The following is a 27,852-nucleotide window of genomic DNA, read 5'->3' on the forward strand; positions in this document are numbered from 1 at the left end:
AAGGCATCCACATGCCCAGAATTACTCTAATGTCATTAAGACTCAGACATTTTATCTTGGTTTTTAATCTATGACCAAGTAACAGTTCAATTCAGGTGACTGAAGGTTCTTAGTTGTGGTAAAGGCTGCCATCAAAATAATTCCTTATATTTTCCTCTCAGCATACAGTGGCTTTACTATGCAGTGATGCTACACTGTTAAAATACTTCAGCCAAGATGGGTCCCTCTAACAGCTATGTCTGCCTTACAAAGAAGTGGGGCAACACATTATGGTGCTACTTGGTTGAGGCTACCAAAAAGATCTACATGTAGGGTAAAATTCTCAAGCATCCAGATCAGCTTTCTTTACAACCAGGAATTACCAAATCTTTCAATTTCCAAATCTTTGATTCACAGGGATACAAAACTTCTTTCTTCCAAGGTCATATATATTATTTTGATATACACAGTGATAAACCCCAAATATCAAGTTAAAGCAAATTACTGATTCATACTTCAAAAGAACATCTGAAAACAGCTTTATTATCACTGTTTCTTTTCATTTTTGAGGAATATCTATTGTTCATTATATCATATAAAACCAGAACAAAATACTGACATAATGTGATTTTTGTCAAGGGATTATGGAAGTGTTTGCTGATTCAGAACAACAGACTGCTTCCATAGGGATAAAAGACATAACACACTGACCTAAGAAAAACAGTTTCATATTCATATTTGAGAGTTTTAGTAAAACTCTGTATTTTAAAGGTGAACTTTTGCTAGTTAATTAAAAAAATGGGGAGGAGGGGGGGCAAGGGGCAGAGAGAGACACAGGAAAGAAAAAAATATCATACCAGTGCTTTGGTGTGACCTGAGTCAAGCTTATGACTTCATCAAGAATCTCATTCTTTGCTTTTTCAAACAGTTCATTCTGTGCAAAAGGCAAAATACGGAATAAAAAGATTTTAAGTATAGTTCAATCATGTTTCCATAGAAAAAGTAAAAACCAAAACCTTACACCTTCCAGTCATGTTCTGGACAATTTACGCGTTTCTTGTATGGTAAACCAAGATAACTTACATCTTCCTACCCATCTCTTGCATGCCTCTGGCCAAGCATAGCATTTGAATATTCAGGGTCTCTATAAAGGAATTAAGAGAATGGGATCATAATTGTTTTGATATTCTGTCTGACTGAAAGACCAGGAAATCTAACTTCTCTTTGCCAGTTCTGTCATGATCACAAAGAAACACTGACTTAATCCTATGGGCAAGTTAGGTCAGTGAACAGCACACAGAAGCGTGAAGGACTTCTAAGCACTGAAATACCACAATTTTGAAGCACGCTATTTCATAAAATGGAGAGATCAGTATTTCTTTACCCTACGTTGTCCTCACATTTTAAAATGTCAGTACTTCACATTTACTTTAAGAAATATTTACAAATGAGATTAAATGACAAATTTTAATCCATAATTTTCAACACTTCGTAGCACATAAAGCAGTAATTTACCCTGTCAAGCTCTCGCAACCGGGGATAATTGTTCTTCCATTCAGTCTCTAGATTGAAACGTGTGGCTGCAAAATCAGAAATAAGGCCTTAATATTTTTCTTGTCTATATGGACTTCGTGACTATCTTAGAAGTTCAGCTCCTAAAACTGCCAAAAGTCTTGCTTACGACAAACTCTCCAAGAACACTGAAAGCGCAAATTTTTCTGAATGAGCAAATTTTTCTGCTATGTTCAGATATTCTGTCTAGAAATTGCAGGATTGATGCAATGAAAAAATGTAGCGGAAACAGAACCGTGCAACTTACACCTCTGTACAAGGCAGTCCTGCCCTGGCTGATCAGGTTATATTTTTATATGGGAAGCCATTTTGTTTTGCCCACAAAAAAAAAAACACTACATTTTTTTTCTTCACACTTATTTACTTCTCTGGCTTTTACAGCAAGTGGGTCCTCCATTCCATGAATTTTTTTTTTCTGTGTTTTTGTAAAGATTAACATATAAAACACAACTGCCCAAGCATGCTGGCAGAAAAGTATAACATATACAGAAGATCTGTTTAACAGCAAGCTGCTATTTCTCTTGGGTTTTGAAAAGATGTTTACCTTTAAAAGCATCTGCTTGCTGCTCCACAGACTCTCTCACCATTTTCCAAAAGCAGTCTGACACAGCAAGACTTAAGTTCTTTGTTGTTACCTGGTGTGCTTTAAGCATACATGTCCTGTAAAGGAAGACAGCTAGAGGAAATTCTTCCATTCATTACCATGCTTTCTGTCCTCCATTTTCTCCTCACAAGAATAAAGCTTTGCTTTATATAGCAGTCAACAGTATGTCAATGTGACCCTAACTCAAAACCCAGCCTCTTCCTCCAAATTATTCAGTGAGTAAATGGGGCAGGAAAGGGAGGGAACAACACAAAAGCAAACCCAAACCCCCAGAATCCCAAAACACCCACCACAAATTTTTATTCTAAAGGGTGTAGTGCAGGTACCGCAGTCCCAAAGACCATGCTTACTTTCCTGAGAAATACAAGCCTGAGAAATAAAAACTTTGATCAACTGGCAGAATACACATACTAACCCTTTGAATACAACACTGTTGTCAGACCAAGATGACTGACATTTAGAGGGACTACAACTAATTTTTGGGCTGAATTCGCTCTTCCCAGCTGTATCAAGTGCCTAGACCTTGCTGGGAACTTAGTTATTCTAGATCCAATGGAGAGATGCAGAAACCTCTGAAGAGAGCTGCAAAACTCCAGCAGAATCAACTGCTGCCTGAAAATGCCTTACAGAAAGCATTAGGAAACCAGGCCCACCTGTTCACCTCAGCAAGATACTTCATTTAAGCAGATTAAATCACAGATAGTGTCCACAGTGCAGTCCTTTAATTTCAGCAAGAAAAACTGTATTTACCAACACAGGCCTATTTTAGTAAAAGGAATAAATAGCAACATACTTCAACAGCTTTGAATTTTGAAAAAATTCCTCTTCATACTCTTTAATAGATTCAATGCTTTCACTGCTGTTTCCTGGAGAAAGAAAAGAGTGCTGCAACAGTTCCATTTGGACAGTTTTCTCTGCTATCAAGGAGAAAATAAGGAGAGCCAGAGCTCTCTTTACCTTTTCCAGTAACAACTGCAAAATAACCCAAAGCTTTCATTGGGAAGAGTTTGCCTTCAATTATTTGCTGGATCTATGAAAATAAAGGATTAAAAAAATTGTGGTTAACTATGCACAAAGACATTCTTTCCTTCATCGTAGTTTCAAAGCCAGATCTAGTTTTATCTATGCATAGAGTGGAACAAGAGGCAGTTTCTCATGGGACTTTGATTCCTACAGGTATTTAAAATAAAATAAATCAGGGGCATAAAGCATAACACCGCAAAACACAAAATAAAGTGAAAAAGCCTATCCCAGAATACCATAAAGCATTCTCAGAAAACAGAACTTGCTCAGTTCACCTCCATGAAAGGAACCATTATTATACCAAGTTGTAGACAAGCTGTGATTGAAGTCATGTAACTGATCACTAAAAGCAAAGCCTGAGATTAAAACAACCACCACAATAAATAAATAAACAGCGATGAACACAGAAATAAGCACTCAACACCATCCAGAACAGGCAGGTGAGCTCTAATATTTCTGACAGTATCTCAAGTATTTTTCCATGTGTGACTTAAGCCATCACAATATAAGAAAAATAGTTTCAACTCACCCTGCTGGGACTAGCCACATTTTTCTCAGCAAGATCAACTTTGGTCAACACAAAAATTGTCCTTTTTCCTTGAGGATCCATTTGGCTGACTAAGTCTGTGACAATACTGCGTTCTGCATCCACTGATCCATCTAAAACAAACAAAACTAATACTGTATTTTAGGGACAATACAATCTAACATGCAGTACTAAATACATAGTATACTTCAAGTAAGTTTCATGTTGCAACTTACAAACAGTAAAATTACACTTACATTCAATTTTTGGATACACAAAGTGAAAATCTGCTTTGTTCCCAGTATTATCAAAAATTATTTGCAGTTGTACAAGTTTTGAACAAGTACCAGCTCACTCAAAATACTAAACTCTTTTATTGTTTGCTGCCTCCAAAACACTTTTGAAGAAATACTGAATTTTATTATTACTGTTTTTTCAAATGATAAAAATCTCCCATCATAAAGTTGCTTTTTGCAATGGACACCAAAGGTACCTTAATTTATAAACATTCTGTTTTGTACGCCATACAAATTATCACAAATGGGAAAAAAAAAAATCAAATCAGGACAGTCCACAGAGTAACCTAAGAATCATAATTAAAAAATAAAAAACCCCATGTCAGTCCATAAGCATCTAGACTCTTATTACCTTGAATACAAAGGATGATGGCATTAGGATTCTGCATGTAAGCCTTGCTGATGCTAAAGATAGTTTCCTTAGTATCTGGAGCCATACCTGATGTCACAGTCTTTAATATGTATATGGAGATACATGTTTGAAGGAAAAAAGAAAACAGAAGTATGTAAAAAAAGAAAAACAACAGTTAATGTTCTCACCTTGTCTTCAAGATTTTTTTTTTTAAATCTATTGCATACTTACACTAATGACTCCAGGTAAATCAACCAATACCATTCTCTGCAAACCAGGACCTTTCACACTTAAGGAGATGGTCTGTGAAGTAAAATTGAAATTAAAGGTTCAAACACTCACCTTTTTGTATGTAATTACTTATACAAATACATAAAACTATCTAAGTGCACATTTATACACATATGCTTTAAACCAGCAACCTCCTGCAATTTTAAATAGGAAGTCCAATTTTTATATGCACAGAACTGTGATACAAAATTGATTTTAACAGTCCACATACACTTTGCATAGTGCAAAATATTACGTACACATGAACTGGATTCACCAGTGTTTTATTTGAAGAATACTTACAAAAAATGCACATGTACAGGTATTTGCCACTAAATATTTGCAAGTCTTACCTCAGTGCTAACAGTGCATCCTTCCTTCACACTGTTTCTCATTCTGATTTCTATTTCATTTCTCAAAGCTGCAAGCTGTTTTGAGAAAAGAAATATATCAAATATAGAAGTCCTTATAATTGTGACAGAAGAAAAATAAACATAATTTAACAAGTTTACTTTGAATTAAGATCTCTCTTTATAAATACCATCTCAAATGTATGTTGAATAACTAAGCCGGGTAAACGGGTTGCTAAATGAGAGATTACCTGCAGACTATCACATAATCCAAAAATGTCTTGGCACAAGAACTCCTTCTGTATCTTACCCACTTTAGTGCCAGCCAAAAACCACACTAAGAGATAATTTAGTAATTAATATAATGCCTTGTCCCACTATATATATTTCACTCTAATTAAACATGGGCTAACATCTCACAAAGATAAAAATTTTTTTCAGAGAATTAATAAAAGTCACATTAACTTCCAGTCACTTCTTTATACTTACATCCTCTTCCTTGGTCAGATCAAATTCCCGAGAGCTGTCTTTGAATAAAGCCACATGGTGGGGACCTTCACTAAGGGTTACCTAAACAGTAAAAGCCTTGTATGAGAAAGTATGGCAAATCTAACACAGAGAAACACAAGATGTAGATAGCATATGCACACTCCCCATTGGAGACAGACTACTATATATAACGTTTATTCAGCAAGCTACTACTTACAGCAGAAACTACTACTCTGATAGTATATATGCGTCTGATAGTGTATATAGGTCTGAAGCAGTTTTGTCACTGACTGCATCAACTTGTTTAGAAGCCATTTTATAACTTAATGTTTACATATATTTCAGTTAATGGCTTAATCAGAGGGAGAACAATATCAGCAAATATTGATTCAGAGATCATATTTCTTACCTTAACAGGGGAACGTGTCATCATCTCCCCAGACCCTCGAGGAAATATGCGGGCTTGGGCGATCATTTCTAACACACTGGTTTTTCCTGCACTTTGATCTCCAACCACCACCACCTTAAGTGAAAGTTTAAACAGCCATTGGCTTTCAGCAGGATAATTCAGAAGCTTAGACAAAAGCTGGCTAAAAATATATTAATCCGTAGCAACACTGGCTGTACGATGTTTGACAATAAATGTATTGGTTTAAACATTAAATCCTTTAAAAAATACTAACTTTTAGTCATGCAAAAAAATTGACTTGCTCTTAAGACAGCAGTCTACTGCCCTACAGACCTAACCTGCCAGGCCACCTAATGAAAAGAGGAAAGGCTTGCTGTTCTCTTGGCAGGCATTTCTTCTCTTCTTGTACAAAATCCTCTCAGCAGGTGAAACACTGAAGACTACTCATGCACTTTTACCTGGACAAGGCTGAATTCTGATGTAGTTGCTGTGATGTAACAATCTTATTGGCCTTCTATAGAAGCCACCAGTGCTACAGGTGGCTGCGCAAGCGGGAAGAATTCCTGGCTCTCCCTTATACCAGCAATGAGGCTAGCCAAATCCCTTCTCACACTCACCCCTCTAACAGCAGCACGACTGTGGGGAGGTTAGCCAGGCAACTTACCTCCTCCGCTCCACATGTGGAAAACAACAGTCATTTACAATGCTGAGAAGGCTGGGGTGCCTGGTCCAAAACCATTTAAAAATAAAAGCTAAGCACAGCAGCAATATCTGTAACTAGACAGGTTTTTATCTATGAGCCAAGACACACTAAAAAGAATTACAGTGGTTATTCTCAAAATTCTCTTGCTGCATTTAAAATTGAGAGTGTATCTTACGCAAAACCTCTGGAGTTACAAGAAAATAGCCTAGAACTAGCTCTGGATTATTCTGGAATACAATTGTTATACTCAATTATAAGACCGGTGTTTCACTTAAAAAAAAAAAACAACTGAACTTTTTTTATCTACTTACTCGAGGCAGGTGATCTTGAGTGTTGTAACTGGCATCGTAATCAGACAGGATGTCGAGTACCTCAGAATACATATCAATCAAGGATTTCTAGGAAAAAAATTGTACAGAGAGAAAACGTAACCAATTAACAGAACAAAGACTGGTTTTCAGTCTACTTCATGTGTATATTCTATAAACTCATCTGTAAAAATGTATTTATTTTCTCCTGATGGCTTGAAACCTAAACTGTCTATACAGCAGAAATCTCTGTTTTATGAAGTATGATACCAAGCAAAGCCACCCATTCTCTTCTCTGGATGAAAATACTGCAGATGCATCTTGCTGAATAAGCAAAATGAGGGGTCTTGTACAGAACAAAACCACTCAGGGTTCAGTTTCCAAGTTGAGAAGCCAAATTGAGTTTCCTACATTAAACATCTACACTTGCATTTTCAGCTTGAACAGTAAGTGTTAATAAGGGTATAAAACTATCAACCTCATTCTGTACAAGCAAGAACACTTTATCTTCCAGTTCACAGAGGAAAGAGGAAGATGCATATTGGTCAGTGATGCAGATTGAGGTAGAAAGCATCCATTTTTAAAATGCTCAAGATGTTGGCAGACAAAAGCAAAGAATACTTAGTTTGATCCCCCTGGATTTATACAAGGCTGTTAAAACATATTTCCGAACCCTGTAAGTATATTTCTACTGAACACAGCAAGACCTATGACAAAACGCTGTGTGTGTGAGGAGCTGGAAGTATATCTATTAGAAAATACACTGAAGCTACATCAAAAATCTAATCCACATTTCCCACTCACTTAGGTAAGTTATTTATTTAGACATGGTAACCTCATTGTGCTCTTCAGCTGAAGCCATTTCCAATAGTTAAAAAAAGTATAAAAACCTTAACATGTCAAAAAGTTAGCAAAGATAGAAAAAATGTTAAAAGTTAATCTATGAATTAACTACAGTTTAGAATAGCATCATGAAAAATGTGGCATAATTATATTTCAATGTGATTTGTGACTCATGAGTACCTTTAACTTCCTCTGATGAATTCCCTTGTCATCTCTTTGCAGTACCAATTTTCTTAGTTCTTTGTTCTCCTTCTCTAATCGCTCGAGCATTCTTTGATATTTGAGCTACAAAACAATGGTACAAATATACTTTTGTAATTACAGAAACACTACACTCACATGAGCAAGTTCTTCAGGCAAGTATTTCAAAGATATAAAAAACCTTTGTCACCACTACAGTTTATTAAAAAAACCAAGATCATTAAGAGAAGAATGTTGGACTTTTTTTCAGCAACACAACACCTTTGCTTAAAAAGTTTTAATAAGACCACAGTGTTCAGATCTAAGGATACATAAATCAATCTTTAACCATCTTAAACGAGTACCATTTTCAAAGGAGCTACAGATCGGCACTCAGACAGAAATTAGTGTCAGTGGGAACAGGCTGCTCAACCAAAAAGATTGTAGGGGTTCAATTTGAATTTGCAAGCTTAGTTTAGACCCTTTCTTTACTCTCTCTCTATATATGTATATATGTGTATGTGTATATATCTCTCTCTCTGAAGATGAGACATTAATATAGTTCCAATATCTACTCTGAAAACTGTTTTCTATGATGTAACAATGTATTTGGCATGTGTACTTTATAAAACACATCAACTTTCAAGCTGTTACAAAAAAAAAAATTGCCTTAAAAATATTAAATATATAAAAATATTACAATATCAAAAAAATAAATGCCTTAAAAATAATAAATATATAAAAATGTTACAATAATATTAAAAATTCCTACCAATAGCTGTCATTGCTGTTCAAATTTTCTAGGTTTTGATTTACTGAAAAGGACATCACTTTGAACAGCACCATCCTCTTTAGCTTCTTAAAGGGATTAAATGTTCTCTTAAATCCCAAACAGAAGGCAGAGAAAGAGCTTTCAAACTACCCACATTAATTTTCATGCTAAATAGTCCAATCATAAAAACAGCTGTAATTGAAAGAACTACTCGCTGCTTCACAATACAGATATTCATGGAAGAAAACAAAACCAATGCTTTGCTACCCGTGAATGCCACTGAATGTCTCACCCCACATATCCTATATGATGCCTATTTTTCCACCTGGACCTCTGATGAGTCAGCAAATGCACTTAAAAGCTTCTTTACTAGAAATGACATCTCCTAAGATTAAAGGGTTAAAATGTAACTCCTTAATAAGTAAACTAATTTCCTTTCTGCAACAAACGTGCTATTGAAACATATAAGCTATCACAGATATATTTAGTAGTACTGAAATGATGATAAAGAGAGTAGTAGAATGTTACGAGTAAAATTAGCACGCATAACAACTTAAGAACTGGAATCGCACCACTGTATTTATGTAACACTCTTGGGCTAACTATACATTTCAGGAATATATAGCACTGAAGGCAAGGAAGGTATTTAGAGAAAGTAAGATTACACATTTGCCCTATTCTTACACTCCCTCCTTGCATTCTGACAGTCATTGTCACAGAAAGAACAGACTGGACTGACCTTTGGTTTGTGCTAGCAGTCAACTCCATATTGATAAGCTCAAAGTTTGAAAAAAGCACTGCATTTTTATCAGATCTGTTCAGGTGTGCTTTTGTCTAGTAAATCTCAGTCTGCTGCACACAAATTTCCTCTTAAGACATCAGTAACTCAGAAAAATTACCTGAGTACGTAAAAGTTCTTCTTGAAGTTGATCAATCTTCTCTTTGTCAGAAATCTACAAAGAAAAATAATCATGTCTACTAACTCACTGTTTAGTTTATCCACTGCAAGAAACCAAATCACAAACTGGAAGCTTAATTTCATGTAAGAAAACTGACTTTAAAAGCAAGAAAATTCTTCAATTAGCATTTGAGATTTAACTCTGATGGGAAGTCCCATCTTTCAAATTAAGAAAAAGATGTCTGAAATCAATACATGCAAATGCAAAAATTAACCCTTCAAGACTTAAAACTGGAAAAGCAAACTTAGGGAAAAACAAACACTACATGGTGCTCAGTTTTCTGTTAACTACCCTAAATTTAATTTTTGTTGTCAAACTCTGAGGATTTTGTATGTTCATTTCCTGAGTTAGCAAAATCTGAATAGGATATAATCACTAAAACACCTGCTTGCTACAGAATACTTCCAGCTAAGTATTTATTATTTCTGAATCTTCAAAGGATTCTTATTTTGTATTTGTTTTTCTGAATTATAATACTAAACATGCATGCATAACTTCATAATCTGTAGTTAGGACAGTCTTGAAGGGTTATTTTAAAATATTTAAATTATACTAAAGCGTGGAAAAATTAGGATATTATAATACAAACATTTTGAGGTTCAAGGCATAAGTGTAGTAAGGTAAGGCAATTAGAGCCATTCTTAGTCAAATATTCTCAAAATAGGTTCATCAAGATATAATAAGTTGTTCAAACTTCTTTTAATAACACAGAGGCAAAAGCACAAATGGTGCGATACAGTGTCATATGATATAAATATTTACAAGCAACATAAATTCTGATGGTTGACTAATTAAATATTAAATTTAGAAAACTAATAATCTGAAAGAACAATACAGGCAAAAGCTTCAGTATTTAAATAAAGCTCATGTGACATTTACAACTCAAGTTAGCTTCACATCAGAAAGCATATTATCTATCACGCAGAGGACAGCTGTCATTTAGACACAAATCAATTTAGATACTATAATTTCACACCAATTGTTACACATTAAACAAGAAAAAAATCCACAGTTATTCACAGTGATTTATATTATTTAGCTATTAAATCTGTAATACACAGAATTGTGCATTCATGAATACATGAAGAATTCATTTCATAGAAACCAAACCAAACCAAGCTGACACTCCCATATATATATAAAGTATTTTCTTCTTCACAAACAACAAAGAGGAAGTGCTGTAAACTGACTTCCTGTCCACTTCTGTTAATTAGTTCAGTGATAGCAAAAGCACATCAGAAACAGGGTTAGTTTAGCACACGGACAACTTGATGCATGCAGCCACAAAGTCGTATATGTAAAGAAGCATTTACATATACACACACCTTAAACACCTCAGACACATAAGGGTAAAATAAAAATAGGAGGGCAAAGAGGATGGGATGGAGAGTCAGAAGCAAGAAAATAAAGGAAAAAACAGAATACAGATTTTCAAAGCAGTTAGCATTTTCTTGGTCTTTGCTCTTAAGCAAGCTGTTCCTCAAAGTACTTCTGAGGCCTCGATGCATCTTTGAAGTACAGATTATAGACACGTTACCTCTAACCACAAGAGTGCTTTTATGTACAGTAAGCAAAAATATTGCAGAGCAGGTTGCAAGATCTGAAGTATTATCTAGAATTATGTAGCATTAGATGATTAATTCTAACAAGGACAACTAGGTAAGTTCTGTCAAAAATAATAAACAGCTCTAGAATTATGTATATGCTCCAGCATTTGGTTCAGGTGTGCTTTGCATGTTAGTACATGCAGTAATTTGAACATACAATTCATACTACTGCTAAAAATTTTTATGTTGCCAATAAAAGCTAAACTATCGTAACAACCTGAAAGTGCTAAATCATATGACTAATCTATAATTTCTATTCACAAAAAAATTTAAAAAAAATCAAATATCAAAATGTCTCTTTATAGGCACATCAATATTTGTTTAATTCAGTTCAGTTTGGTTTGTACGTCAAGATTCCTCCCTCTTTCCCCATTGCCACCATAAAGACTTACAAGAAAAGAAAACTCTAGGGCCCTTTATTAATCAAGGGCTGCTGCATAGAGATGTAGGTACCTCTTTACTAAGATTACCGAAGCTCCTTATGCACATTTTGCAGTGGTTGCTTTCCAACAACCTTTATCACACATTGTATAAAATAACTATGTGCCTCTGAAAATTCAGTGCCTCTGATACCCCACTTATTGGTTTTGTATATTTTCTAATCAGACTATAAAAATTCTAAATTGATCATCTACAAAAAACTACAATGATTTCCAGCAATACAAATTAAAGCATCTAGGCCCAGACAAAATGCATGTAGTAAGCAGCCATGCACACAGCAGCTATACAAGGCTAATCAATTATACTGCTAAATATTTATCAAAAGGTTAGGAAAAAAAAATTAAAAAAAAAAAAAAAAAATCAAAAGCAAACAGTTACATTTTTGTTTTTAATAACCTCTCCTGGCTGTGAGGCTATTCTTACCATTATTTACTTTACAAATGAAGTAGGTTTAATACTGAGTAAATTAAAAATGGAAAACATGCAAGTAAATTGGGCAACAGAACTTCCAAGAACAGAAATGAAATTATCATGTTCTCCAGCAGACAAGCAAGCAAGCCAACTCAGCTAAAAAATAACAAGGTTAGTTTATGTCCTGTCAAAAGGGCATGCGATGACTTATTTTAATGACACTAACAATTTCTTCCTCCATAGGCAATTTGGATCAATGTCTGGAATCTTGAAGTTATATTCTCATATCAAAATATTAAACAAAATAGTTTTCAAACAAAATTGAAATTTCTTTCAATTTGTTTCAAGCAAAATTATTAATGTGACAAACAAGACACATTTCTTGTCATCAGGCATGTATGCCAAACAGCACATTTGAATGCTAAATTAAAACTCTCTATATACAAGGAAAGTCAGACTTCCAACATCCAGAAAACACAGAGTACCTGCCTTAGAGGACATTTACAAAGACAGCCCTTACAGTTATGTCACAGCTTAGGAATCGCAGAATTAGTTGCAAGAAAGCACTCACAAGGTAGAATTTCACTGGGAAATAAATATAATATCAAGCTCACTTTTTTCCAGAGTGCATTTATTAGGCTGATACATTTTTATATATTGAATATTGTACTGCCTTTCCAGTCATTTTTACATCCTCACACATTTTATTATAAACTTCAAGCTACTATTCTGTACTTCCGCTCCCTCAATGAACTGTGTACAATCTTTGTAATACAATGCCTAGATCCATAACTGAGGACAGAATACATCACTGTTCTTTTAAATCCAGACAGAATATTAATTAATAAATTTTACAAACGAAATATGAGAAAAAATTGCCTTTCACCTTTTTCTTGTTTGTTCTAATTAAAAGGAAGATTAACAGATTAGAGTGACCAGGGTTTGTAACTCTAAACCATAAAAAAATAACATAGCAAGGAAGTAAAATATTTGAATTTATGAATGCTACTGTCGTTTCAGAGAACTGTGATTTCCTTTTTTTGTTGACAGACTACAAAGCATGACAATTGCAGCTATGCAACTATGTCTAAAAGTTTAATTCACATCTGTGTTCCTCTTTCTGTGGGAGATATCTTGAGATGCACAGAAGATAAAGCTCTGTATGCAGTGTTCAATTCCAAAGCTGCTGAAAAATATGAGCACTCAAAAAGACTTTCTGGGGCACAGAAGCAGTGAAAGCAGCCATGTTGTTAAGAATTACAGGTTGTAACAGATTAGACAAGTAAAATATCCCAATTTAGGAAGTTCTTCCAATTCATCTGAGTTGTATAATAATGAATAAACTGATCAGAGCTTAAACTAAGTAAAATTACATACAGATGATGAACAACTAAAGCATATCAGTATAAATTGTCCCTTAAGAGGGAAAACAGACAGAGGAATACCTTTGATAAATAGATAGTAAAGACTATTAATAACAGCAGTATTTAACTGTCCATGCAAAAATGTTTCTAAGGAGCTGCTGTAATTTTCAGGTTGGTAACAGTACAAAGCAGGAAAAAACATTCCCAGAAACATACTGTCTGTAAATACCTATACTCTTATAAACAGAGCTACTGTTAAGTAAGCAACAGTAGAGAAGACACGACATTTATTCACATACTTTCCTTAAATGCATTTTTAACGCATGTACTTTAAATAACAGATTTTATAGGGGCAGAGAATATACAAGTTCAAAGCGACACAAAGTACCTGCTCTGCTTTTAACACCTTGCTTTAAATACAACTTGGTTAAACTGAAACAGGCCTATACATCTTTAGTGAAGTTGGTGGTAATAATTATTTGAGCCCATGACTTAATTAGTTAGATTTTTCTAGCTCAAATGCAGGAGGCTGAAGTATCTGATTAGCGTGAATACAGTACACATTTTCCCTTAAGCCATCACCTTTCGCTTCTGCTGGGAAGAGCCCATGTTATATTGGCCACCGGCTCTGCGCGCTTCCTCTTCGTGCTGCTGGATTTGTTGTTGTAACAGTATGAGTTCACCAAGCAGGCCCTGCCATGAGTTTACAATAAAAAGGAGAGGAAAAATTTGGGGTGTAAGGAGAACAAAGTTAAACCAAAGGACATGACAAAGACAAATGAAAACCAGGTATGAATGGGTCAGTTCAAATAAAAGTGAAATTTTGTTAGCAAGATCGCTTGCTAGCCAGCTGGGTGTGGATATAGTCGGTGAAACCATGCATTTTGCAAATCCAGGTAGAACAGAACAATAAACATTTTAGCTACATTTTATAATTATATTCAACTTTAACTAAGCAGCTAAACCTTCAATTCAACTATCCTGGTTTTAAGCTATTCTCTGAGGTTTCAGAATTTTTTTTCAATTATTCATGCCAAAAATTCTCAGCAGTTTTTCACAACTTAACCATATATGTATATAAATAATGTGGTTTGGATATTCCACACAAAGCTGTGCACAACAGCTAACAGACTCAAATTTGTCAGCAACATAAAAAAAAAATCACATTTTATTCTTATTCTCAGCAACACAGGCAGTTTACAGAAAGATGATTTTGCCTCCTACTTCAACTTCTCAAACTAGAAAGCCAAAGTAGTTTCTAGAGCATAAAGAAAAAGCTCCCCCTCTACTGCTGTAACACTGCAGTTTAAATTCATGCTGCCATAGTACTTCCTGATCATTTCAAAGTCCCTGAAACATAATGCTTACACATGTACTTCAGCCTTTCTGTCAAGCTTAGTTCTCTTCTCCATCCACACCAAATACTCTTGTAATGGTAAACTGTCTTTCAAAATTAGTTTAGAGATACTATGCCAGCAGCTACCAGAGACTTTATGTGCAATTTATATCAGAGAACGTAGACAAAAGTATTAATGAATTATTTAAATAAAGCTAATTAAAGAAAATATTCAATCATCTAAGAAAACACTTGGGGAAATGCAAGGTTTCAAAAATGCACTTCAGGAATCAAAACAAACCCTGAAATAGAACTTTGGTGTAAGAATTCAAGACACCTGCCATCAAGTTACACATCTAGCATAAGGTGTCCCTGCCCATGGGAGGGGGGTTGGAACTAGATGATCTTAAGGTCCTTTCCAACCCTAATTATTCTATGATTCTATGATTCTATCTGTTGCATGGAATACACAGGCATGTACACATAAGGATAAACAACACAGAGAATGGATAAAAGAAGAGAGACAATCAAATGAACAAATACAAACACCTGTTAAATAGTGATTTTGTGTAATATTTCAAGAATAGAAAAATCTTCACATTCGTATTTCACTGAACCACTTTAAGATTTAATAAATTTCTATACTGCCAGACTAGCAAAGGCATTAGAGCTGTGCCAAGAACTCAGCCAAAAGATTTAATTCCTACACACCAGCAAGGAGAGAGCTCACTGTTATATTCAGTATTAGAGAAGGAATAATAATCTCTTGCCATTTTGCACACAAGGAAACTTTCAATAAATACGACCTGAGAAGAGTCCCTTTAAAAATTGTGTTATGGTTCAAGAAAATAGAAGAAAACACACTGAACAAAGCCTTCCATGAAGGCCTTTTAGCACTTAAACAGGAACTGTAACAAATGTTTGAAGTCACCAAATCTAACTATCTAATGTGCAGTTAATAAAATACTAAAGTAAGAAATACAGTAATATAAGAGGCTTCTCAGTAACACTTCTTTGCATATATCAGTCAATAATCTTATTCACTCTGTTTGCTATTTCTTACTTTACAGGTTAGAATTAAAAGAATAAATAAATTGAAGAAATATAAAGAACCTTAAATAACACAGAACTACACACACACAACAACCAGGCTGGTATGAACCAAGACACAAACAAAAATGTTTGTTTTTTGCTGTCTGTCTCTCACTGGACACTACCACTGTTTCGTCCCACAGAAAGTAATCACTCCAGTGTAAAACTGCATTTACTTTAAAGAATTTTATCTAGACAAATAAATTAATGTGATTTCAAAACCCCAGCTGTTTACACATATATTATTATTTTTGTTACCAAAGAAACTATGTGAAGAGAGTAACACCAGCTGACAAACACAGTGGCATAAATCCTGAAAGTCATCAGAGAATCTGGGTGCACAATAAAGGCAAAACAAGTGCTGATATCGTCACTGCATATGCTTAAAAAAAAAACAACCCAAAACAAAACAAAAAACAAACCACAAAAACCAACCCATAAATCCCACAACAAAACCCAAAACATTCTCTTAAAGTTAATAGGCTGTATTTCAGTTGAGTATGACTACCTCTTTAATTTAAAACTCTCATGACTAAAGTATTTGTGTTGCATTTTGATAAGCAACCACACCCCTCTCTTTTTGCATATGGCGACTCTTTCCCCTTTTCCCCAGTAGCTGCAGTGTGACTATTCAGAAGAAAAGCTAAGCCATAATGAGTTCTCACAGGAAAAAAATGTTGAGGGATGTAAAGGAGTGAAAATGATGAGGAGAGTAAAGAGATCAATTTCTAAGAATTTGAATAAATGTCACAATTTTATCCAGAGTACCTACAAACCTGGGAATTAAGTTGGGAATACAACAGCGCTACGAATCGAAAAAAGAAACTTTATTGCATAACATGCAAAAAGAATGAATCAAACGAGAACGTTAAAAAAAAACCCAAACAACAAAAAAACAACCAAGTCAAGGAATTCTTCTTAAAAAAAAAAAACCTTCAAAAGTCTCTTTTTCACCCTCTAGCAGTAGCTGTAGTGAAGAACTGCACAATTACTGTGCTGCTTACACTGAGTGAAGGTGACTCTGTGCTGGCTGAGCGAGGCAGTCTACACACTGCCAAATCCTCAACAGTGGATTCAGGTTCAAGCCATGAAATCTTATCAAAGCACCAAAGGCAGGGAAAGGACTGTGTGGTTGGTTTTGAATTATTTAGTTATCTGACTTCTAATTCCCAAATCAATACTCGAGTCATATTTTCCACACACACTTCATCACAGCTATAACCACTATTTTATATATATATATATATATATATATATGCATATATAAAAATATAAAATATATATTTTAATTGGGCTAAACTTTGGAATTTGTTTGCTTTAATAGGAAGCTGAAATTGTGGAGGAAATTGTTTTGGAGACAGACAATATTGCAAGATAATTTTCTAAGAAGTTAACATTGCCATTTGAAGTGCAAGCCTGAACTAGTCCAACCCATACAATACAATATTTTTACAACACTATAGCTTTTATAACTAGCCATTTTAATTTTTTTCAAAAAATTGTGCCATTTTTATTAAATAAGAGATTATAAGATAAATACATTAGCTAGCAAGAAGCACTACAGCTTGATTTGGTGTCTGGGACAACGTTCACTCTCTCAAAGTTATCTTCCCAACTTACTAGTTTCTCACTCATTCTACAGGAAGTGTTTAGAGATCCATCTGAGGACCGTGCCAAATAATAGTTCTACAGAACATTCCTCCAAAGAGGAATTCCTAGATTCCTTTATCAGTTACTGATCTTTTCCACAACTGAACAAAGAAAACCAGCTCATCAGACACATTTAATGCCATGCTACAGCACTTTATATATCCATACAGAAACAACTCTTAAACTAGCATTAGTTGGCAGTGGAAAGCATTGAATGAAAAAAGGCCATCTAACCCATTGTCTTGAAAATAATAATTTTGCTTGCCAATAAACTGATTATGCTTTGTTAGGAACTCATATGTGCCTTTTGTGAAATGTTATGACCAAAACTGATCATATTAATTAGCAAATGGACACTTCCAAGCATAACATACAGGATATAATTGGAATAGCAAAAATTAATACATTAGACTAAATTTTCTAAATCATACTGCCTTATTGTACTGATATTTTCCATACCACAGCCAAAGTTTTGTTGGCAAAATTCAAATGCAGTTGCCACTGCATCAAAACCAGCCCATAATAAGTAATAGTGATATTACTGGTATTCAGTAAAAATCTCAGTTAATTTAGTTTTCAAAGACAATAAACTAAGATGGCCACTTCTTCACAAATCAATAGTACAGTATTTTTTATGTTTTAAACTCTGAAACCTGTACTAAGCAATCACTCAGTGGAAAATAATATATATAGACAGTTTACTGACAAAGGGGAAACAAAAAGCCAATTCTCATCACTGTTCTAAAGGGAAAAAAAGCAGTTACAGGTGAGCATTATAGAGGTTTCACTATATAATGCCATGCAGAATTAATGTAGAATAAACGTATACATGCCTGCATATACAAAAATGTCTTTTACGTAAAAGCCTGAGTTATAGTTCAGACATTTTCAGTTGCAAAAATAGTTACAAATTCCCAAGTATATATTTTCTTCAACTTGTAAAAAGACATTTTAAAAACATACCCAGGAAAAATGAAAGGCCTTTAAACAAAGAGCAACATTACAATTTAGGAATTTAATAGAAATAGGATCAATTAAAAAAAATTAAACTTCACCTTCTTATCAAAATACAGTAGCATATTTTTCCAAGATATAGTAACAAAAATGTGATGTACGCTCTACCTAAAGAAAGTAAAAAGACAAACTGCTTTAAGAAACTGAAATTCTTTGTAAAGGCAAAAATCCTTAAGTAAGAATCACAACCATGAAAATATCAACAAGGCTGCAAGCAGAGATGCCTGAAAATATCTATAGAAGCCTACACCAACTTCGGTAATAAGCTACAAGCTTAAGTGCCACTGAGAACATGCCCTGAGAAATGCAGATGCACACAAAATACCCAAAATAACATTCTTACTACAAACCAGTTTTTCTTAAGAATGTCCTTCCTACAGATTTTTATGTCTGCTTTTTATTTTACTTACACCAAAACATTCATTATCATTGTACTCTTTATATATCAAAACCAACAATGCATACTCAAATAATTTTGAGTGACAAATGCTATTCACGCTGCTTCAAATAAACATCCACAACTAGCTACTGAAGCACTTTAAAAAAAAAATTTCCTTTAGTCAAGACATTTTTAGTTTTGAAAGAGAGTAATTACCTTCTTGAACTGTTTGTCATTGTCGTATCCCTGGTCAGTAGCTCTGAATGCTGTTTCCCCTGGAGAACCTAGGACATAATTACAGAAACTCATTATAATACGCAAAAGGTACTTAAAAATTCTCAAACTACACCTACTATAATATTGAAGTTTCAACCCCTATGTATTATTAATTCAATAATCTTTGAAGTTCCTATTAAAAAAAAGATTTATCTTAAACTGCAAAAGAAATTCTGTTTAAAACTCGTGAAAATTTTATATCATGTTTGTGACTCAGATTAGTTACATCACAAGGCAGCTTCAGTTAGACTCTAAGTTCTGAAATAATTTCAAATTAATTAGTTCCGATAAACATGAAAGGATAATACAAATTCTCTTGGCATTACTGTAATGAGAAAAAAAGTAATATTCTTTTTATTGTAATGACAGAGATTTTCAAAACAAGCTTCTGGAAAATGCCTGAAATAAAAAGCCTCTGCTAATGACTGTGACAGAGAAGTGACAACTATTAATTTATTTATTCTCCCAGGGAAGGAACTAAGTATTTCTAAAACAGTTGGAAAGTATTTGTAAATCAATTAAACTGATGTAAATATTTGTGTTTACATTGATATTCACTCCTCTTAGTACAGTAGGGTTTGAAGTTTGCTTTAGAGAGGCAGGTTAAGGGCAGTAAAAAGGGCTTTTACACACCTAACAACAGAAGTAGATCAGAAGCTCCTATGACTTCACTAACCAAATTGTAACCTGTGAAAAATCAGCAGAAGAGGGGAAATAAAAATTATAAATACAAAACAAAATGCAAACAAAGATGAGAGATCTTTGTTTCATTTGGAGGACCACACAATCATAAATGGCAACTATGCCCAGGGGAGAACAGTAACACATAATAGGTGACATCTCACAACACCAGTCAGTAACACCATGATTTTAAACAGCCAAAACACATAGAAGATCATAATGTACTTGTCACTCTGTTGAATCTGATCCCTACTTAGGCGCTTGCTGAGTTTGTGAGATTAATAAAGTAGTTCCACCATTGACAGTACTTTAAGAAAATGAAAATACACTTCTAATGTACACTAATAGGGAAATATTTTTGAAGACACTAAGAGCAGTGACTATAACACCTCACAGACATAATCCTTTACAAATACAGTAATTCTTAAGGTATATAAGAATATATATTAAGGAATAATCTTGCTTTTTATTACAAGACGACTGGGCGAAGTTTTGAGTTGGGGCCATTAGCAAGTTAGAGATGATGATTACATTTCTAAGGTACATTAGACACAGGTACAGACATTTCTAAAAACCCCACCAATCAGAAATGTCTTACTGAAGTCCTCCAAAACCTAGCAGCCATTAAGCCTGATGGAAAATATCATTCAATCCAAAAGAACACCTCTGTTACAAATCTCTTATTTTACATGCTTGTATCCTTAAGAACCATCATTCTTAATAACCTAGCTCTTTACTTCTGCAAAAGCTGTGGTAATGTTACTATCAGTGCCACTCTTACCTTCTCCAGTTTCCAGCTGGACATGCCCAGCTGATTTTTATGACTCACTAAAGTAATCTAGCTTTCAATCTGTTTGTTTAGTTGTACAAGAATTTTACTTTTCTGTTCAATTTCGCATTTTTGTTCTCTTTGCTACTAGAATTCTTGCTTTTAAAAATATATTACACTTACCTGTGTCCATAACACTTTCACACGAGATATTCAATGAAAAGTCATGCATTTTCAGGATCCGCTTTCTTTTAGTGTCTAAGGACATATCTGTAACCTCACCTTGTAACAGCTTATGTTTCCAAAATTAAAACTAAGCTGAAAAAATGTTCTCACCAGGAGAAAAAAATCCTTTCAGTGAAGTGAAGGTCTCTCCAATCTTGTCAAAGTCAGGCAGAAGTTTGGCAAGGTCATCTGCATCAGGAAGGGCTTTGATAAGTTTTTCTAGGAAAACAGTACAACAGTTAATGAGTAAGGTTTTTTCCCCTACTACTTCTGTGAAGAAAAATGGCTTATGCTATAAAAACTAGCAGATTTTTAATTTATTTACTTTTTAAGTAATGCACCTCCCCCCATTAGTGTTGGGAAAGATTATCAGATCCAAAAAATTGCTTTTTTAGACTTTGAACTTCCTGATAAGTTGGTTGCCTCAGGCAGTTTAAAATTGCCTAAAACTTATTGCTGCATTTCACCACCACATTCCATGTTATTCTCTCACACATTTTGTATAGGATGTTTTAAAATTACACAAAACTGTAACTAAGCTCAACTCTTACATATTTTAACAAAAGCTTATTTTTCAATTTCATAAATAAGCCAATTTTGTAATCCTTAAAAAAAAAACAAACTTATTAGCTTAAAAGTACTTTAAAAATGTACTGTCCCCTAGCAATAAAAACAAGAAAATACTTGTCAGTTATTCAATCTCTGCATTTATCTATACAATGCTCATACATGAAGTAAAATCTTATGCCTTTTTTTTTTTGAAGACCACCACCTCACAACCCTGCATATATAAGTAACTCAGTCCTTGTTTTTCAGATTTCTATCTTTGACCCAAAAATATTAATAAACCTACTGTAACCAGAAGGTTCAGAAAAAGTCTGTATTTACAGTTTTCTTTTCTCCTGCATTTTCAAGATAATTTTGTAAATAGGTAGGTTCACTATTCTGCATTTTCAATTGGTCTTTTACTCATACATATCTTTATATCTTTTACTTATCTATTTATATTTAATACTTGTGTCGTAGGTATAGGAAGAACAAACTTTACGCATACTACCGAAACCTGTGTAAGTCCCCTTGATCATGCTGCATCTCTTCTTTAAATAATAGGATTATATGGCCCTATGAGAGGACCAAGAACATTCTCAAATAAAAGGGTGAATTATGGATTATCAATGCTAAACAACACTTAATCTCTTCCTACAAACACACTAACACAAATACCTTGGTAAAATACATGCCAAACTCTAACAATACAAGTTCACTCAAAGCTATAAAGATAGCTACTGGAGACAGGCACTGAAGACCTGCACCCTGAAGTTTTACATGTGCTAGTCTTTATATAGAGTAACATTTTAGCTTTTCTGATACCAAAGTCAATATGTTCATCAAGCTCCCAAACGAAGTCAGGAACAATCCACTTATATTCATTGAGATCTGGCATCATGTCCTTCCACTGATCATATGTCTAATACAAAAAAGAAAAGAGAATATAGAAGAAATAGAAAAATAAATGTATAGAGAAGCATATAAGAAGTCTATTGAAAAGTAATTCCTACATATAGAACATACTAACCCACCATCTTTCAGCTATGAATAATGCTATTTGGATCTTTTAAAATCTATACTAGTTCTCTATACAACCTTTAATACCTTTACTATTCCCGAAATTCACTCATCTTTATTGTCATTAGTTAACCAAACAACGAGATCTTGTATTTTTGCGTATATACCAAGAACTATTGCTTCAAAGCATATAATAACAACAAAGACAAACATAGAATAGCATAACAGGTAAATACCTTCTTAGCTGTATAACCACCACCTACAGCAGATCCTAATATAAGATAGCGAACTTTGAGAAGCCTTGACGCTAGTCTAGCTAGCCAAAAGTTCCTGTGGAACTGGTAGCCATGTTTTACATTTAAAAGTTTTGTTTTGCGTAGGGGAAGACAATTAAGAGAAGAGAACAGCTTAATGGATATCCTTAATGGAGGTCTTTGAAATTTTGAACTTGGATAGTAGGGATGGTGTATACTTCGGGAAACAAGATGCAAGTTTTGAAGTGCTGATTTTCTTTTTATTCCATAGCTGCTATTTGCAAGACTCCGGCAGATGACACTACAAGAAAGAAACAAAAACTCTAAGTAACAGATTTCCTCAAAACACCATTAACTCAATAACCTCTTTAGAAGTAATTCACATTACATTTTAGCTGGTTACAGATACATTAGAGCATCATTATGAATGTACACCTTCCAGCTACTACCGGTATGCTAACAGGAGAACAAAAAGCTGATGCTTACACCATAGAAGCATAGAGTAGTTAGGGTTGAAAAGGACCTTGAGATCATCCAGTTCTAGCCCTGCTGCCATGGGCAGGGACACCTCACACTAAACCATGTCACCCAAGGCTCTGTCAAACCTGGCCTTGAACACTGCCAGGGAGGAAGCATTCACAACTTCCTTGGGCAACCCATTCCAGTGCCTCACCACCCTTGCAGTAAAAAAATTCCTCCTTGTATCAAATCTAAACTTCCCCTGTTTAAGTTTTAACCCACTACCCCTTGTCCTATCACTACAGTCCCTAATGAAGAGTCCCCTCTCAGCATCCTTACAGGCTCCCTTCAGGTACTGGAAGGCTGCTATGAGGTCTCCACGCAACCTTCTCTTCTCCAGGCTGAACAGCCCCAACTTTCTCAGCCTGTCTTCATAGGGGAGGTGCAAAAAAGTTTCAGAACTTCAAAGCATCAACCTGCTATCTTACGATTACTGAATTACACAAGGAAGAAAAACTAAGTTTTCAAATTCCCATTCTGAGGTCTTTCTGAAGTCACTTCTGCTTCCAAGCAGCACCATGAGAGTCACGGCACTTGGTGTGTGCTCCACGCACCCCTAACTGTTGACACAAACCCTCCTCAGCCTCTCCCAGGAGGCTGCCCACAGCTTCAGCCACCAAGTGCCAGCACCCCATCATAAACATTGTTAATGAGTATAGCATTTCCAGTAATTAGAGAAAAAAACCTGAAATATCACTTATAAAGTCTGTTATAAATTGAATTTAACTTCCACACTGGACTAAGGCAATTAACATGTCTTTGATAAAACACAGTTTAGACAAACAGCAGCTAAGAGTCCACAGAAGACTATGACCAACTTGAAACATAAAACAAAACTTGACATTTTGGACTATCTTGTTATTCAAACTTCTAGAGAGTGTTAATTTTGTACACAATTTTCAAACTTCAAAAAAACAATACACAGACAAAATTCCTTTGCAAAGTACATTTGCTCTTTTTTGACAAAGCAGATTCTCCTCTGGAGCTGAAGCATTTGTTTAATGACATCTTTCAGTTCCTTCCACTATTGCCCAGAGATGTGGATGCTCCAACCCTGGAAGTCTTCCAGGACAGGTCTGATGTGGCTTTGAGCAACCTGGTCTAGTGGAAGGCTGCTGGATGCAAAATATCAGTGAAGTTACAGTTCCTGAAAACAATGCTTGTCGCTTGATTTTTTTTTCAGGGTTTTCAATATTATCAAGTGCATTTACTCACAAAGGGGTTAAACATAAAAGAAGAAAGTGCTTCACACCATTGAGAAGGCATATTATTTATTCAGGAACCCTAAATCATTTAAAATTAACAGAGCTTAAAGAGAGTAAGAGAATCATATGAAACGAAAAATATTACAGAATCTTCTAATAACATGCCCTATAACCTATACAGTTCTTTGTCTTGAGATTTTCTAGAGATGACACTGTCTGTGACAGGCATGTTCTTAATGTCCAAAGAAGTGGAAGACTGTTATAAAAGCAATTTTAAGCCAGAAATGGAGCTTTTGGAAGGTAAGTTAAAAAACAGAATTTTGTGACTGAGATACTTTCCTCTCTTAAAAGACCAATTCTGCCAACGATCTATGTTTAGAAATTTCCCTTAGTGTAACTGAAAGCTTAAAAAAGGGAACTCCTCTGACTGTTATGGAAGTCCATGTTCATAAAAGTCACTATGATTTTGAAGGGTATCCTCTTGCTGCTATATTAAACTATCTAGAGAGCTGTGCTCTTGCAATAACAAACTCAGTATCTAGGAAGAGGATAATAAGCAGGAACAGACTAATCCCTAAATTGGTAACAAGGTCCTCTTTTTTTGACATGGAATAAGAGCCTGGGAAATTAACCACAGATAGTACCAATACCAAAGCGGCTACATAACAATAAAACTTAACAGTGCTTCCACATTGTTTTGTTTCCCAATTTTAAAAAGTGTTTTTAAAATCAGGGGATGGTAAGCCTGTAAAAAGAAAGCTGATGACCAAGACATTATTTCTTTTCTTTTGCAGTCACCACCATTACATAGATATTTAACCTTTTACAGCAGAGACCAAGTAGTATTATATACTATGGCAGCCACTTCTTATTGCTAGTCTTATCTAGGTTAAAAGCATTTGTATTATGGTGTAAGTTTCTTCTCTATGATTATTCTTTTAAAATAAACTGTGTTTTACAACATTCATTCTCCAAGTTTAAACTGAAGGAAAAATTGAGTTCCATCACAAATTATTATTGCAAGAATTTGAACCCTGCTGAACTGCTGAACCCAGGACATCCACAAATGCCTTTTGAGTGCTATCACGTATTTCAAATCCTACCTGCTTTTATTGCACATGTAAGACTATATAATTAATTAAGAAAACCCACTACATCATTATACCAAAAATTCTATTGCTAAAAGCTTCTCATGAATACAGACTAAAAAAATCACATTCAGATCTTCACTGAAAAGTGCACCTACATTGAAGAGGGTGTCAAACAACACTATTAAATATTTCATGAGTTCCAAATATGAAGCATCTGGAAAGCTGTTTTTAACAACTGTAACAAAACTGAACCTTCCAGACATGAGTAGCTCTGGTGTCAGAATCTGCCTAATTTTACAGGCCTGCAACCTGACTACTCTTGCATTGCACTAAGATTACAGATATCTTGTAAAACAAGAAAAAAGTAGCCTTCTACTACTGATATCCAAACATTCCACCTGTAGATCATACCTAATATTTTACACATATTGCCCAAGAAATCTCCGCCTCAGCTAGAATAATTTATTTTTTTTTTAAAGACAGGATATATACACTTTTAAAAGTTATGGCTATTAATTATGACTGCAAAGCAGTCTTTCAAATGTAAACCCGCAAAAAAACACTGTGGTATTTTCTTTCTCATTCAGTACTAGACAACACTTATTTTTGTACTGCTGCTCCTACATCTGTCAGAACATTGTGAGATTAACAGCCATTCAGTTCCACTGCTCCTGTCTAGAATCGTGTGGAATGAAGAGAAACAGGAAGAATGCAGAATAGCTGCCGGGGAGGGCCAACATCTGGACCTGGGGGTGACCCGAACTCTCTAGGGTAGGAATGTAGGAGACGCAGCTCCCTTTCACATAGCACCCCCCGGTTCCCCTGGAGCTGAAGGATGAGGAATTTCCCCGCCCGGGACAAACACACACACACACACACACACACACACACACACACACACACACACCCCACCACCGCCTCGCACCCCGACCCGCTGTGCGGCTCCGGCCTTCCCCGCGGACTGCCCCGTTCTCACGGGTACCTAGGGCCCGCTTAATTGGGGCAGAGGCCCCGCGGTCGGAAGAGGGTCACGGCTCTGGCGTGACCGCCACGCCCCAAGGACCAGGCAGGCCCGCCGCTCCCACCCTGAGCCCTGCTACTGCCCGTCTCGCTCACCAAGCCGCTGCCGCCCGCGTCCGCCACATTCTAACGGCCGGAGGGGCCAGGAGGAGCCGACCGCCCCCCGGCCGCCTACCGGGACTCAGCCGCCGCGCCTGAGGCCCCGGGCTGCCGCGGGCAAGGGCAGGTGAAGCCGCCGCGGCTGCAGGCTGACAGAACTGCCGCCGCTTCCGGGCACCGGGGTCCTTGGCGGCCGCTCCGGCTGGAAATCGCTCCTCCCGGCGCAAAGGTTCCGGGTGCGGCGGCGAAGGAGGGTTTTGAGGCGGTAGCGAGGGGAGATTGCCTGATCAGAAGGAGCGGAGGAGCCGAAGTGGTGTGGTTTTTTCACGCTCAGGTCGTGTGTTCCCTGTGATAAACACATAAATGTATTGGCTTTCGCAAATCATAGGTGTTGTTATGTGGATATAACTGTATGAGTTTGCAAAGCTCGCTAAAGACACACTATAAGACAACAAGTTGAAAATGGCCAGAACTCTTGAGCAAAATGGAGTCACATAGCAAAAGAATTTGTAAAGGTAAAAGAAAAGGGGGGGGGGGGGGGAGAGAGAGAGAGGGAGCTTGATATAAGAAAAGTCTTATTGGATCCCTGAATGCTAACCCTAACCCTAAACCTAATGTAAGCCACAACCCTAGAGATGAGACCTACATCCCCAGCACTATGGCTGGCCCAAATAAGAAAGGTGTGTAAGAAGTAATACTGGATCTATGCTGAGCTGCCCGTGGCATGCCTCTGAAAGCCCTGGTGTCCTTGGAGCTGTAGTCTTTTAGGATCTCTGAATGCTAGCCCTAACCCTAATTTAAGGCGGCACCATAGATATGAGTCCTACATCCCCAACGCCATGGCTAGCCCAAATGAGAAAGCTGTGAAAGGAGTAATATTGGTGCTGTGCCACACTCTTCTTGGAATGCCTTTTAAAACCCCGGTGTCCCTGGAGCTATAGTCTTTTTGGATCTCTGAATGCTAAGCCTAAACCTAATTTAAATCAACAAGATAGAGTTGAGTCCTATATAAATTGCACCAAGGCTCACCCAAGTGAGAAATGTGTGTAAGGAGTTATATTCATGCTGTGCCACACTTCTCTTGGCATGCCTTTTGCAGCCCCAGTGTCCCTTGTGCTATAATATTTTTAGATCTCTGAGTGCTAACCCAAACCCTAACCCTGATATAAATCCTACATCCCATGTACCATGGCTGCCCCAGATAAGAAAGGTTTGTAA

General features: G+C 35.8%; 1 protein-coding gene across 11 annotated transcripts in view; it reads right to left on the reverse strand.

The window, feature by feature from the left end:
* The window catches only part of OPA1 (OPA1 mitochondrial dynamin like GTPase), a 53,261-nt gene extending 26,441 nt beyond the window's left edge, over window positions 1–26,820 (reverse strand). For 2 of the 11 annotated variants that reach the window (XM_062603329.1, XM_062603331.1), the window contains exons 1-21: window positions 26,632–26,820; window positions 22,683–23,001; window positions 22,252–22,348; window positions 20,992–21,099; window positions 19,839–19,892; window positions 19,146–19,213; window positions 14,041–14,151; window positions 9,576–9,629; window positions 7,905–8,009; window positions 6,885–6,971; window positions 5,871–5,984; window positions 5,462–5,542; window positions 4,976–5,050; window positions 4,584–4,655; window positions 4,353–4,452; window positions 3,708–3,838; window positions 3,113–3,185; window positions 2,949–3,021; window positions 2,096–2,211; window positions 1,495–1,559; window positions 837–913 (exon numbers count right to left, since the gene is read on the reverse strand). In XM_062603329.1, the coding sequence (XP_062459313.1) occupies window positions 837–913; window positions 1,495–1,559; window positions 2,096–2,211; window positions 2,949–3,021; window positions 3,113–3,185; window positions 3,708–3,838; window positions 4,353–4,452; window positions 4,584–4,655; window positions 4,976–5,050; window positions 5,462–5,542; window positions 5,871–5,984; window positions 6,885–6,971; window positions 7,905–8,009; window positions 9,576–9,629; window positions 14,041–14,151; window positions 19,146–19,213; window positions 19,839–19,892; window positions 20,992–21,099; window positions 22,252–22,348; window positions 22,683–23,001; window positions 26,632–26,660 (2,009 nt within the window). In that variant the 5' untranslated portion in view covers window positions 26,661–26,820. The other 9 variants (XM_062603332.1, XM_062603333.1, XM_062603335.1 and 6 more) reach the window with 9 other exon arrangements.
* Between the last annotated feature and the right edge of the window lie 1,032 nt (window positions 26,821–27,852).

This window comes from Pezoporus occidentalis, unplaced genomic scaffold, assembly GCF_034315485.1.
Source record: "Pezoporus occidentalis ecotype Australia unplaced genomic scaffold, CSIRO_AGI_Poc_V1 ctg8, whole genome shotgun sequence".
In the NCBI taxonomy this organism is placed as follows: Eukaryota; Metazoa; Chordata; class Aves; order Psittaciformes; family Psittacidae; genus Pezoporus; species Pezoporus occidentalis.